At 41.0% G+C, this 15,504-nt stretch overlaps 1 protein-coding gene across 1 annotated transcript in view; it reads right to left on the reverse strand.

The window, feature by feature from the left end:
• Nucleotides 1–866: 866 nt before the first annotated feature.
• The window catches only part of Sos (Son of sevenless), a 46,446-nt gene continuing 31,808 nt past the window's right edge, over nt 867–15,504 (reverse strand). Inside the window, exons 26-36 of the mRNA XM_073092360.1 lie at nt 14,769–14,852; nt 13,969–14,086; nt 13,443–13,508; nt 12,418–12,535; nt 11,088–11,193; nt 10,933–11,002; nt 10,418–10,483; nt 9,623–9,666; nt 8,289–8,410; nt 2,811–2,947; nt 867–924 (exon numbers count right to left, since the gene is read on the reverse strand). Coding sequence (XP_072948461.1) covers nt 867–924; nt 2,811–2,947; nt 8,289–8,410; nt 9,623–9,666; nt 10,418–10,483; nt 10,933–11,002; nt 11,088–11,193; nt 12,418–12,535; nt 13,443–13,508; nt 13,969–14,086; nt 14,769–14,852 — 989 coding nt within the window. The remainder of the gene's footprint in view (nt 925–2,810; nt 2,948–8,288; nt 8,411–9,622; nt 9,667–10,417; nt 10,484–10,932; nt 11,003–11,087; nt 11,194–12,417; nt 12,536–13,442; nt 13,509–13,968; nt 14,087–14,768; nt 14,853–15,504) is intronic.

The raw sequence follows: 15,504 nt of genomic DNA on the forward strand, positions 1-15,504 counted from the left end.
ATGAATAATCCAAAATTTTTTTCGTCCGTGAACAATTCTGAATTTTTATCATCCGTGAATAATTCTGAATTTTTATCATCCGCAAACAATTCAGAATCTTTATCATCCATATACAATACAGAATCCTTTTCCTTATCATCTAGAGACAACTGACTGTCCCATGGACTGACTTTTATGATTATTTCCGAATCTTTCCTCCTACCATTCGAGTATAATTCAGAATCTGTCCCTTCTCGGATATCCAATTCAGAATCCTTATCATCCGTGACAACTTCAGAATCTTTACTACCATCACCTACAAATTTCGAAGGTTTAGGACCGAGTAAGTGCCTCGGGGGTGGTTTTGTTCCCCTTAGAGGTCGTTTCCTCGGACACCTGGGCGGTAACGGCAACTCATTTACATACGTCTCCGCTATCGATACATCTGCTATCGTCTCAGTACTCAACTTAATATCCTCCTCCGAGGAATCCGACCTGTCCAATATAATCCACTTCGAGAGTGTTGAAAGCGTGCTCAACGAAGGTGATTTCGGTATCGAACTATTACACATTATACCTGAATCTGTCGCCGATAGATCCACAAGAGAGGCTTTGTTAAACACGTGCACACTAGAGTTCAACTCCGATATGATACTCAACACACTATTATTATCACTGTTCACTGGACACTCATTTGTAATATAGTCACTATTTTCCGATTTCACTGTGTTCTTATCCCCCGGGAGGGAGTATTTCCGAGGTGCCAAACGCTTCGGGGGCAGGGGGAGAGTGTTCGTCGAGTGTGGCATTTTGGCGATTCTGGCGATCTTGGCGTTTGTGCTACGTTTGTGTATTCCCGGTGTGTTACCACTCGGGAATGGGTGGCGCTAGGTTCGCGGTGCCACCGCTGCTGGGGGCGGCTTCGGCGGCAACCGGGGAGCTAATCTGCAATAGAGAGAGGTGAATGACATATTTTTTATTTCAAGATTCAGTTTTTTATATCTATACTAATATTATAAAGAGGAAAGCTTTGTTTGTTTGTTTGTAATGAATAGGCTCAAAAACTACGTCACCGATTTTAAAAATGCTTTCACCATTCGAAAGCTACATTATCCACAAGTAACATAGGCTATATTTTATATGAATAATTTTGATAAATAGATTTTGAGGCGGTACAAAGTTTGCCGGGTCCGCTAGTTATAGATATAGAGGTAATAAACGAGCATACGATCCGCCTGGTGACAAGTTGTTAATGCCGCCCAAACATATCCATAATCAATCCCAGATAAAGTACTAAGGTTGGCTAGAGATGCGTTGCTACTCCTGAGCACTAAATTTTAACGCCTCGGATAAGTATGTCTCCCTTACCACGGCAAACCAGAACACAGCAGCGCTTAACACCGCTGTTAAATAACAATATGTATGAGTGGTGGTCATAGATTGGTAAAGATTCTAACAAGAAAATGTACCCAGTTTTGAGAATTGCGTTTGAGAAATAGTTGCGTAAAAAAGTTTTGCCACGTCTCCGTGCTTAAATGTCCCTAAAATAATTAATTATTTATTATGTAAATTACGCAGTATTATTTATTTATTTGTAAATTTTCTGTAAAAATGTTTTTATTTGTCAAGAATGCAAAAAAGAACTTAGTAATAAGCCGTTTTTGGCTTCATTTTATTTCAAGGCGGCGAAGTATCTTTACCAATCTATGCTGGTGGTGCTGCCCAAGTCGAATCACAGAGGGTTCTTCAACCTCCAATTACTACAAGTTATAGATGGGGGATGATCGATTAGCACTGCACGGTGCGGCGTTACCATGTCCCCTGAGAGTTGCGTAGCGCACCACAAACGCGTTTTGAAGGGTGTGGTAAGGGAGACAGACTTTTCCGAGGCGTTCCAGCTTAGTCCTCAGGGGTAGCGGCGCATCTGTGGCCGACCTCAGATAGGAATATCTTATCCTATCTGGGGTTGATTACAGATGTCGCACACGCACACAAGACTCAAATACACATCGCCACAAGCTACATACTGTGCGGTGTAGCACTGCCACGCCTCCCGCTCATCATAACCCACAAGCCACAATCGCTCGTTCGCGAGTTACGAAGAGCGCCACAAGCTACAGAATGCGCAGTGTGGCGCCGACACGCTCGACTGCACCGCACAACACCACAACCCACACCATAAGCTACAACCCACAAGCCACAAGCTATAGACAGTGCGGTGCGGCCCCAACACTCCAACCCACAACCTACACCACATCGCCACACCACAATCCATAACCCACACACGCCACAAGCCCCGTGCTACGTATTTTATTGTATTTAACTATTTGGTATTTTTATATTATTTTCTTGACATGTGATTATTTAATATTATTATTGACTTGATGCTTATATAATTATTATTATTAATCGACTAATGGCATACATGTATTATAATTCAGTAACAAATTTTAATTTGTTTTATATAATTTTGTTGATTTTTTGCAAACTTCATACAGGTAGAACACACTGGACTGTAAGATGTACGTACCGCGCGGTGCGGCACTATCACGCTCGCCAACGACACACACACACACACACACACACCCACACGACACACACACACACACACACACACACACACACACGACACACACACACCACACACACACACACACACGCGTGCCACAAGCCACAAGCCACGTGCTACATACTGCGCGGTGTGACAGCACGCCAACCCACACCACACAACCCCACAAACCACACGCCACAATCCCCGTGCTACGTACTGCGCGGTGTAGCATCACCACCCCAATCTACAACCCACAAGCTACAAGCTCCGTGCTACGTACTGCGCGGTGTGGTGCCTGCGCTGCAGCAGCGCGGAGTGCGCGGGCCGCAGCAGCTCGGGCGCGGGCGCCGGCCGCGGCGGCAGCGGGGGCGGAGCGCCCGCCGCGCCGCCCGAGTTCGAGGGCTCCGACCACGGCACCTGGGGAAATACAAACACTTCTTAGAAAGTAAGTCAAAAGCTTAAATAGACGCGGATGTATTATTCACAACTTACGTCTAACATTACAGGAAAAAAATCCTAATGCGTTAGTGTAGCTTAAAAATAACAATAATTGACGTCCAAATTACATAAAATATACAATATACATAATATATACAAGTAAACTAATTAATAATTTTCAATTACATGGAAGGCTACCCTCGTGAACTCTCCAAGTGTGCAACAGAACAAGTCGATATGGTCTGCTATAGTGTTAAGTGTGCGCAATGCTCGTGTTAAGGGTGCGTCGCGCATCAGGTTGGTGCGTGCGTGTGGCAACGCCAGAAGACGCGGACGTCGCCGGCGCTCCACGCTTCTATCCGGCACACACAACTTCAGTTCTTTCAATATAACTGGGTTGTCAAGTTCACCCCGCAGTACTTGGAATATGTACTTTGTGAGCGAGATTTCTCTCCTCACTTCCAGTTTATTGAATCCTACCATGCCGAGAACGAACAACGTAGGATACAATAAAGGATAGCCGGGATAAACACCGTGTAACTTTAAGAAGAGAAACCGGGCAAATTTATTTTGGATACGTTCCAACATTGTCTTGTACTTAGCCTCACTCGGAGACCATATAACCGAGTTACACTCCAAATGACTCTTCACCAGAGCTTCATATAAGGCACGCAAGGCACTAATATTCGTAAAACTATTTGCCTGCCTTAATATGAAGCCCAGATTTCGGTATGATTTTTTGCATACTTCGGCTATATGATCTCGAAAGTTAAGGTCTGCCGTAAAATGTACACCAAGATCTTTGATCTTCTTTACGCGCTGGAGCTGCTCGCCGCCCATGTGGTATGAATATTGGAGCGGGGTACGAGCTCGGCTGAACGATAGCACGAAACATTTGTCTACATTAAAATACAACTTGTTTACGTGGCTCCACTCAACTACTCGATTAATGTCGCGCTGTAGCCCAGCTTGGTCCGTCAGGTTATTCACTTCACGAACCAGTTTCAAGTCGTCAGCAAATAGAAGACATGTAGACTCATGGACCACCTCCGGCAGGTCGTTTATCATTATGATAAACTGGAGGGGCCCTAAGTTACTGCCCTGGCTGACGCCTGATCTCGTCGGATACTGATTCGACCGGCATCCTCCACAGTCGACGTATTGACGTCTGTCTCGTAGGTAGCTGGCGAAGAAATTTAGCGTTTGCTGAGTACAGCCCACGCCAGCCAGTTTTGCAAGCAAGACGTCATTGTCTACCGTGTCGAACGCCTTTCTGAAGTCGAAGTAAGCGACATCTACTTGTTTTCCGACATCCACCGCTGGCACCACTCGCGACATTAAATTGAGTAGGTTTCCCGTTGTTCCGCGTCCCGGGCGGAAGCCATGTTGCGCGTCAGACAATTGTGCCTTCATCTGAGCATATAATGCGTGATGGATAGCAGACTCAAATATCTTGGCTGGTGTACATAAAAGGGCCACGGGCCTATAATCACTAGGCTTCGGACCTCCTGAACCCTTCGGCACCGGTACCACTCGGGTAAGTTTCCACCGGTCAGGATAAGTGGCCGTCGCCAAGCATACGTTGAAAACATGCGTTAAAGGCTCCTGAAGTACGAAACGACAGTCTTTAAAAATAAACGGTGGTATGCAGTCTGGACCCACAGAGCGCTTCGGCGGTAACCGCGTAAATGCGCGACTAACATCTGCAGGCTGCAGCTGATGCAGCTGCACGCGCGCCGCCCCACAGCCCGCCGCCGCGACACTCGCTGACACGTTTAGCCGCGCCGGCTCAGGGTTATATACCGAGTAAAAGAACTGCGCGAAACTTTCCGCGCTTTCCTGCTTCGAGAGCGTAAGTCCGTTTTTTATCAATTTAATTTCCCTACGATTACCTTTCTTTGACCTCATGAAATTCCAAAAGGCCCGGGGATCAGAAGCGAGGTGGTCTTGTACGCGGTCTCGATATCGGTCATGAGCAAGCGCAACTCCAATTTTTACTCTCGCCCGATACCGAGCAAACTCCTTATAATCACATGTCAATTTAGTTGATTTAAACTTTTTATGTAATTCATATTTAGTTCGAATATCTTTAATGAGTTGATATGTATACCAAACTGGATAAATATACCTGGTGTTATATGGTTTTTGAATTTTAGAAGGTACACAATCATCAAACGTTTTATTAATTTTGCTATAAAAAATCTCTAAAACCAAATTGGGGTCATTTATAGTATACAATTCAGTCCAGTCTATGCTCTCGATTAAATGATACAGTTTACTATAATCCGCTTTGTTGAAATTCCATTGCCTACTATAGGGTACCTCAAATGGATGTTGTTCGTATTGTATGGACCCCGCGGCTGCAATATGTGCGTGAGGCGAGGGCGTGTCGGAAGCGGGAGAGGGGCAGCCAGCGGTGACAGTGACGTTGAGCGGCGGGTGATACGCATCCACCGGTTGCAGCGCTTCGTCCGCCATCACAACTGATACCGCACCGCGCGCACTCAACACTAAGTCCAATTGTCGCCAGTCACAATTTGGAACTGCATTGCACTGGACGAGTTCGCAGAAAGCAACGAAATATTCATAATAATTACGCACAGCATTATTAGATGAATACAAATTGAAATCTCCTAGAATCAAAACATTGTTTTTATATTTAATACATATACTTTCTAAAATATTAAACATAAGCATGTATTCCCTTTCCGTAGCCTGCGGTGGGATACATACCACGCAACAAGTGAATAAAAACCGGTTATGAGCGTAAACAGAAGCGCAAATGAGTTCGAAGTTATACATGTCTATTTTGTATTCATTTGACAACTGTACTTGCCGTAACACGAACCGTGGTGTAGCTACCAACATCACACCTCCCTGCTTTCGTCCGTCTTCTCTATCGCAGCGCAGAATGGAGTAACCAGGCAATGTTACCTCTGCGTCAGTGATCGAATCGTTGCAGCCGGTCTCTGTTATAGCAAACAAATCCGAACCTGACGATTCGAGTAAGGACAGAAACCTAGTTGTCTTTGTTCTGAGGCCTCTTGCGTTCTGATATAAAATATTAATTGGTATTTTATTGGACGCTTTGATTTGTTGTTTTACGAAAAAACACCCATTCACTATATTCAGCGTTTTTTGGCCATATATTGGAGTCTAACAATTTCTCAAAATCACTCTCCGGTACGCAAATCCGGAATGACGAGTATCCTCTTTCAGTTCTGAGATTAATTTTCTCCACCTTTACAAAGCTATTTTCACCAAGTATTTCGCGTACATACTCCAATAAATTCTCTTCCGTCGTATCCTTTTCCAGTCGCCAAATATGAAAATATTTTTTCTTCTCCACTGCTTTTATTCGAAGAACAGATGTACTGTTACCTTTGTTAATAACACTCAGCTGTTTGCGTTTCGTATAGGTTCTATTGACACCAATATTCAATTTCTTAATTGTATCGTCTTGTTTTTTCTCCGCCGCGTATTTACTGTTGTCACTAGTGGCCAGCGCCCGACGAGAGCGCCTCGGCTTAACGTTCACCCATTCGCCTTCGTCCAGTTGCTTTTCCACCGCGTATGTACAATTCTCACTTACGCCGTGATGCGCGTAAGGCGTACTCGGCGAATCCGGGGCATCGGTGCTCGACGTAAGCGTTCGGGCAGTTTCCGAATTTACGACTTGCTCTGAAGCAGATTGTCGGCCTTTGGTGGTATTCCGAGGCGGCACGGGAATCACCGAAGTTATGCGATCGCGGGCCTCCGACATTGGCTGCTGTGGCGGCTTTGCAGCGTGCGAGGCATATGTACCCTCTTTTACTTCGATGTTTACATTTCGAACTGATGCACAACAAATTTCACAAACACTTATTAGTTTATTAATCGTGACATTTTGGTTTAGTATAGTCTTCTCCAGTGATGATATTTTGTTCTGAAGACCAAACACAGTTGTAATTAGCGTGTGAATTGCACTTTCGACCGATTTATTTTCCATTGCCAATAATTTCCGATTTTAATATTTTTCAAACACGAAAATAGATGACATTGACATTGACATTATATACATAATATACAGAGTGAATTTTTCAAATTGGTCTTCAGGGCTAAACCCGAAATTATAAGGATGAGCGAAAATGCTGAATAGAGTTCTGAGGTCGATTTTGATAAAAACTAAAACTGCATCACTATTTTTTTTTTTATATTTTCCTTAGCCGAGAATCATCGTCATCATCATCATCAATACATTACTGTCCACTGCTGAGCACGGGTCTCCTCTCAGAATGAAAAGAATAAGGCCACAATCCACCGAGCTGGACAAGTGCGTATTGATAGACTTCACATACCTTAGAAAACCTTTTTTCTAATACTTCTCAAGTGTAGGTTTCCTCACGGTGTTTTCATTCACCGTTTAGCAAGTGATAATTAATTTCTATTACGCACATAACTTTGAAAAATCAGAGGCCTGGGATTTGAACCTCAGACCCCTCGATCGAGAGGCCGAGTTTCTTAAACACTACACCACTAACCACAAACTATTAGGTATTTCTCTAAATCAGTGACGGCGGTACCCGATGGTGTTGCGCCGTATACGCTATCACAGCGGCATCTTCACTTAATAGTAGTTCGTAGTAGTATGAGTGTCGGTGGTGTGTGTCGGTGACAGTGTCGGTGGTGTGCGTCGGTGGCAGTGTCGGTGGTGTGTGTCGGTGACAGTGTCGGTGGCAGTGTCGGTGGTGTGTGTCGGTGGTAGTGTCGGTGGCAGTGTCGGTGGTGTGTGTCGGTGACAGTGTCGGTGGCAGTGTCGGTGGTGTGTCGGTGGCAGTGTCGGTGGTGTGTGTCGGTGACAGTGTCGGTGGTGTGTGTCGGTGACAGTGTCGGTGGCAGTGTCGGTGGTGTGTGTCGGTGACAATGTCGGTGGCAGTGTCGGTGTGTGTCGGTGGCAGTGTCGGTGGTGTGTGTCGGTGACAGTGTCGGTGGCAGTGTCGGTGGTGTGTGTCGGTGGCAGTGTCGGTGGTGTGTCGGTGGCAGTGTCGGTGGTGTGTGTCGGTGACAGTGTCGGTGGTGTGTGTCGGTGACAGTGTCGGTGGCAGTGTCGGTGGTGTGTGTCGGTGACAATGTCGGTGGCAGTGTCGGTGTGTGTCGGTGGCAGTGTCGGTGGTGTGTGTCGGTGACAGTGTCGGTGGCAGTGTCGGTGGTGTGTGTCGGTGACAGTGTCGGTGGCAGTGTCGGTGGTGTGTGTCGGTGACAGTGTCGGTGGTAGTGTCGGTGGCAGTGTCGGTGGTGTGTGTCGGTGACAGTGTCGGTGGTGTGTGTGTGACGGCGGTACCTGATGGTGGTGCGGCGTGTGCGCGGAGTCTCGTCGCCGTCGGGGTGGTAACGGTGGTGGAGTACCACACGCGCTGCTACCGCTGCTCGCACCGCCCACGCTACCACCCGATATCGGCTCCACTGGAAACGCAAACGTCATTAACTATGTAGTAAAATCCATCTGTCATCTAGGTGGCATATTTATGCCACATTCATGGCACGGCCTTTCATTAGTGTTCAGTATTTAGAACTGGTCGAAATACTGATTATAAATAAAAGGAGTAAATTCAAAATTTAAAAGGTTGACGTTTCTGTCATAACACACATTGTACGGACAGTCGGTATTCGGACTTCGTCACGGGACGTATATAATTATATATAGTATATTACGGGGGTCCTGGGGACCTATTTGGGAGTCGCGAGTGTGTGTGCGTCACGGACGACCGGTCGCCGAAGGGAGCACCGCACCACTCTACGGTATTTATACATTTATTCAACTATACTATTGTCACTAATGCACAAGGTTCTAAATTTCATTTCGGACTAGAAACCAGCGACCTAAAACTCTACAATTAGGTATATTATATATTACGTATTATGTGTTTAGGTGCATCTTATACATATGTTATGGCAATAAGCTCTGCCAGCTGCATCGACACAATCTATCATCAATAATATCATAAACTAAGTATACATTTTGTAACAAAGATTGTCATAAATAATTATTTAAATGTGTACTATAAGTATACCGTCATTCAAATATATCATATTGAATATGACTTACAAAAATCATATTGCATGTCAGGCGTATTCTCAAAGGGGGTCACGCCCCCCTCACCGCAAAAGCGACAAGTGAGACTCACTCTTGATTAGATTTTTATCGTGAGAAAACCCTGCATGGATTCTTCTCTGCCTCGAGGGTATTTAAAATGCGTTAGAAAAAAATCGCCTGTGAAAATCTTATGCTAAAATCGCGCTTATTGCATATTCATTTCTGTGTGTTAACCTTAAAAGCGAATGGAATGAAATAATAAAGAAATAGTATATCAAGATACGATCACCCATATATTGTGCGTGCACCTCTATTATCTTATATATAAAATTCTCGTGTCACAATGTTAGGTACCGTACTCCTCCGAAACGGCTTTACCGATTTTCATCAAATTTTATATGCATATTCAGTAAGTCTAAGAATCGGTTACTATCTATTTTTCATACCCCTAAGTGATCGCCCTTAACATTTTTTTTAATTTATATGGCAATGGCAACACAAGGTTTGCCGGGTCAGCTAGTATTTATATATAATAGTAATATATCAATTGTATACATTAAAAATAGTAAACGAACACTTACAATGCGCACTCGGTGACGACGCTGAGGGGAAATTGAACGCGGCCCTGTAAGTTTTATACAATACATACAACATATTCATATTACAACCTATTTTCATCCTTTTAGAATTAATTTTCAAAAAGTTTCTATAAAATCTTTATTTTATACATATAAACATCGAATGGGTTCTGTCAGACTAAACCATATTTTTGTATTTATTGTTTTGAACATAATCAAATCAAATCATTTTTTTATTCTAAATAGATTCTTTATAGAGTACTTTTTGAATTTCAATACAACTTTCATAACGCACATCTTTTAAAAAAATATATTGTAAGTGTTACGGAAAATGTAAATACGTCAATATATAGGAAAATATCTATTGGTCTGGTATGGTACAAGTTTGTAGATTTAAATGAAATCTTCATCTATTAGTATCATCATCAATCTATAACTGTCCCACTACTGGACACGGATCTGCTCTTCAGACTTCACGTACCATTGAAAACTTTTTTCAAGTTTTCTCAGGTATACACCGTTAGAATAAGTAATAATTAGATAACTAACTTATATATAAGTAATAGAATAAGTAAGAATTAGATAAATAAATAACTTTGAGAAATCAGGTGTGTGCTTGGGATTTGTACCTCGGATCTCTCGATGGAGAGGCCAAGTTTCAACCACTTGGCTATCACTGCCTTTAGTCTAACAGTATAAACAACTTAAATTGATAATATATAGTAATTATTAATGTAGTTACATTATATTATATTATATAAGAGTAATATTTAGAAGTTAGCACTTGATCTGACTTACCTGTCCGCGACCACGAGCGGAGAGGCGGGGGGCGCCGGAGATCGCTTCGGAGACATAGCCGGGCTCCTATAATGTTAAAAAATAGGGCGTTAAAAATTTCCTTTTCAATGAATACTTTTTTACAAATATGTAATTTGAAGTGTATTCTTTTTATTTTTCATCGGTAATAAATTAGGAATCTAGCCACATTTTTAACAGACTTCAAAAAGGAGGTGGTTATTATTTACAGTACAATGAATATAAAAATAATAAATATGTATTTATGTACTTTACATATTTTTATTGGCATTTTACAAAAAACTACTTTATTTGGGTACAGCCTAATTTTTATTTCATTATATTTATTTATTTTACACAAACATAGCTATCATTACAGGTCATTCCCAAAGCGGTGGTGTGGTTCCTTAAACAAAATAGCACAGTACATTCAGTGTCGTATTTGTAAATTCATTCAGAGAGCAAGGAAATATATCAATTAAATCTGCAACGAGGTATAAAGTATGCATAAAACTCACCTAAACAATTCGTGATGTTTCGGACTGGGCAGCGGTCTGTCGGGCGGCTCCGGTGGCGGTTCGCACGTCGCTGCAAATATATTACAAATTTTGTTAAAACATCTTCGTCAAGTGTTCAAGTGTCAAGTTAATCAAGTGTTATAACATAAAAATACCATTATGCAACGGCGCTTCATCGGCTCGTCGTGGTAGCGCGGGTGGTCGTTCGCCGTCAGAGTTGCTCGTGACGTTGCTGCGCGGTAGCAGTGGAGGAACTCGCTCCTGCGGGGTACACGATACTAATGTTATTACAGAAATGCGAGCGTTACGTAGAGAAATGCTAGTGTTATTAGAGAGATGCTAGTGTTATTAGAGAGATGCTAGTGTTATTAGAGAAATGCTAGTGTTATTAGAGAGATGCTAGTGTTATTAGAGAGATGCTAGTGTTATTAGAGAGATGCTAGTGTTATTAGAGAGATGCTAGTGTTATTATAGAAATGCTAGTGTTACTAGAGAAATGCTAGTGTTATTAGAGAGATGCTAGTGTTATTAGAGAGATGCTAGTGTTATTAGAGAAATGCTAATGTTACTAGAGAGATGCTAGTGTTACTAGAGAGATGCTAGTGTTATTACAGAAATGCGAGCGTTGCTAGAGAAATGCTAGTGTTACTAGAGAGATGCTAGTGTTATTAGAGAAATGCTAGTGTTATTAGAGAAATGCTAGTGTTATTAGAGAAATGCTAGTGTTACTAGAGAGATGCTAGTGTTATTAGAGAAATGCTAGTGTTATTAGAGAGATGCTAGTGTTATTAGAAAAATGCTAGTGTTATTAGAGAGATGCTAGTGTTATTAGAGAGATGCTAGTGTTATTAGAGAGATGCTAGTGTTATTAGAGAGATGCTAGTGTTATTAGAGAAGTAAGTGTTAGTAAATAAATAAGTGTTATTATATGAGTGTCAGCTTTACACGCGACATGAGTGTTATTTCAGGAATGCGAGGATTATAAATGATATGGAAATGTTATTACACGATGCGAGTGTTATTACAAGAATATGAGGGTTATAGGAATATAGGAATTTTATAACACGATGAGATTCTTATTGAAAAAATATTAGTGTTACTATACGAACGCGAATGTTATTAAAATGAGAATGTTATAACATGATAGAAATGTTATTTCATAAATATACAAATATAAATGTTAAACAAATATAAATGTTATTATATAATGCAAGTGTTATCACACAAATACTAATGGTATAATAAGAATACAATCATATTATTATGGCAGATGTAAAGAGATAGTATATTTGTGACATAACTGAAGGTGACTAAACTAAGGGTATAACTAGTCAACACCCACGTTATAAGGGATGGGGGGATATAACTGGTCAACGTTTACGGAAGGGGAGGGGTGTAATAGGGCTCGGAGTTGCTATCGAGGGGTCTACGTGACAGGGGAAGGGGGAAAGGGTGCGCTTTAGGGGTAAGAAGGGGGGTGTGTACCTGGTCGGGCCGCTTGCCGGACATATGCTCCCCTCGGGGGTAGTAGGGCTCGGAGTCCACGTAGGCGCCGCGCGGTGATAACGCAGGTACACGCCGGCTTAGCGTACACGAGTTGCTACTGTGGAGGGGTTGAGATATTTAAAAAAAAACTACGAAAAAAAAATAGTTTCTTTTTTATACTTTTTAAATAATATATTTTTGAAGACATACTTAATTTGGAGTGTTTGAAGAAACATGTAAATATTTATATATTTTTTTAAGTTATACGTCTTTTAAAGCATTTGAGAGAAACGATGAGTGAATTATTACGGAACCAATAAATAAAAATCGACACTAAAAACGTTAGCTAACCCCTTAACATACGGGCAAAATATTCACTTTTTTGCTTTTTTTCACTAATCTATTAAGTAATCTATTATGTAACGCCGAAAGCTCGTCGACATAAGAACTACCTATGAGAATAATTCTTATTGAGGACTAACTTCATTGAATAAAAACTACATCCTTCTGCGCTCACAACTTTTGTTTCATCCCAAATAAATCTATGTCAACATACTAGCTTTCAATGGAAAGAGATCTACCCAATGGATTTTGTATGTATCTGTTTTTACAACGCTCCAAGGAAGTATAACTTTAAAATCTACTGTTATAAGGTTATTATACTATATCCATTTCTTTATTGTCTCGATGACAGTCCTTTGTAGTGTTGTGACCAAATAAGCAATGATATCGATCGCATATTATATGTATTTTGAACAAAGACAAATAACGGGTCTGTTATCGTGTTACGTTTATCGTTATAGCTCCTATAGTAATCATTATGTGCACATCACTACCTGTCCATGAAGTCTGTACTTCATTAAAATGTCACATAGATAATACTGTTATTATCTATTCTGTGTGACATTTTAATGTAAACAACGCAAAAATTACATGGGATTCGATCTGTAATCGAGAAAATAAAGAAATGGGAATAGGAATAGTATAGTAGTATTGTATTTGTATAAACATAATAAAAATGTTACCGATCGTGCCTTGGCGAATGGTTGTCTCTCGGCGACGGTGGTTCGTCCCGAGACGACATGTTACTCCTGAAAACCAAATACAAATTGAATCAATAGACATTATTTATAGCGTTCAATTTTCAGGATTATTTTGATTATAAGAAGGACTTAAGAAGATTATAAGAAGGACTTAACCCCCTCCTTTACTACCCATTTATGGACATATATCCGGGATAATTCAGATCTTGTGGTTACCCTTCCTCCCCGGATATTTGTAAAATAGTGGCTGTTTTTTTCAAAGTGTGCAAGGATTATTTTGTTGGAATATATATCAAAATAATACGCGCTCATCTCACAGTAACGTCCTCTGGTGATTAAAATATTTACTATGATATTAGTGTTATAGTACACTAGATAAAGGAAGAAATAAATTTGTCTATTCTCAACCGCAACTCATTCGTTTCATTATTATTCTGGCCTCGAATCTACCTCTGCCCAGGTAGGTTTGGAGAATAGTTATATACAAGTTAGATATTTGGTTTTTTACCGTAACGAGGAGACACTGCAGCCCTTGGTCTTGTCGAACAGCGCCAAGCCCTTATCCAGAAGACTGAGCTGCCCCGCACCACCGCGAGGACTGGTCAGCGAGCGCTCCTCTCGGGAACCTGTAATATGGTCATAGTGACGTCACAGTCATGATCACGTGGTAAAGGGGTTGAGAACCTGTAATACGGTCATAGTGACGTCACGGTCATGATCACGTGGTAAAGGGGTTGAGAACCTGTAATACGGTCGTAGTGACGTCATGATCACGTGGTAAAGGTTTGAGAACCTGTAATACAGTCATAGTGACGTCATGGTCAGAATTAAGAGGAGAAAAGTGAGCATCGCATTAAAAGGTGGTAAAGCCAGTATGGCTCGACTAAAGAGGTACTACCACACCTATTTCTAGCATTAAGCAATTTTATGTCAAAGGAGAGTGTAGACGCAAGCTGACTTACATATGAGATGAGCATTTTCGGCTCATAAATGTAAGTCAGACGGCTTCAGGTAAGACCTATTCTACATGGAGTTGGTTGATTTCCGTGGGCAATACTGTTCATTTATTGTCAGTTGTACAGCAAAATCATTTTCTACTTCAACCGTATTTATATAAAAATACATAATAAAGATGATTACAGAACCTACTCTTTTTCGAAATCCGTTAAATCTCAACCCCGAAAATAAGTATGATGCCACTAACCATAAACTTAGTCGAACCACAAAATTTTTTTTATCCATTCCTCAATATGTAACAAAAAACAGTGCTACAGCAGTATACAGTGGGCCACTGTGGGCCACGCTTACCTCTGTCGTCGTGGTGTAGTGGCAGTGAAGCCACCGATGTGGAGTCCCACGCTGCCCCAGCGGGAGGCGATAACTGAGCCACACCTTAATATAAAAAAGAAACATTTTTTATTTGAAGAAATATAATTAAATACCTATCCAGTAGGATTTTGATACACATATGGTCTACTTCGTCTACCAGTAAAGGAAACATTATTTATTATTTTAACACAGTACATTTCAGAAATAAATAGTTTATTTTAATATAACTTTAAAAGATACTTACATTTTAATCCCAATTTTTATTTATATGCATATTTAGATTTTATTTATTATTTTAATTTTAATATTTACTATATTTGCGCAAAAAAAAATATTAAATTAAATGTAAATATAAATGAAATCGATAATTAAATTTAAATTTATTTATTTAAGTGCAGGGATAAATAAGCAGCTATGTCCAAAGGTAGACAAGTAAGTAGGTTCAAAGGCAAGTAGATTACAGTTAGCAAGGTAGGTAGATATACAGGGTGAATTTTTCAAATGGGCCTTCAGGGCCAAATCCGGAACTATAAGCATTAGCGAAAAATGCTGAAAGGAGTTACGAGGCCGATTTCGATAAAAACTAAAACTGCATCATTAGTTTTTAAAATATCTTTTTCCTTAGCCGGGAATAGAATTAGTTCATTTTGAAAAAAATATACCCTCTATATTATTCCACTATCTGATAGTGTTGCTTATAAGGATCAAAGTCTGG

Source organism: Epargyreus clarus, unplaced genomic scaffold (genome assembly GCF_041222505.1).
Source record: "Epargyreus clarus isolate Ecla_fem2 unplaced genomic scaffold, WU_Ecla_fem_2.2 ptg000036l, whole genome shotgun sequence".
NCBI lineage: Eukaryota > Metazoa > Arthropoda > Insecta > Lepidoptera > Hesperiidae > Epargyreus > Epargyreus clarus.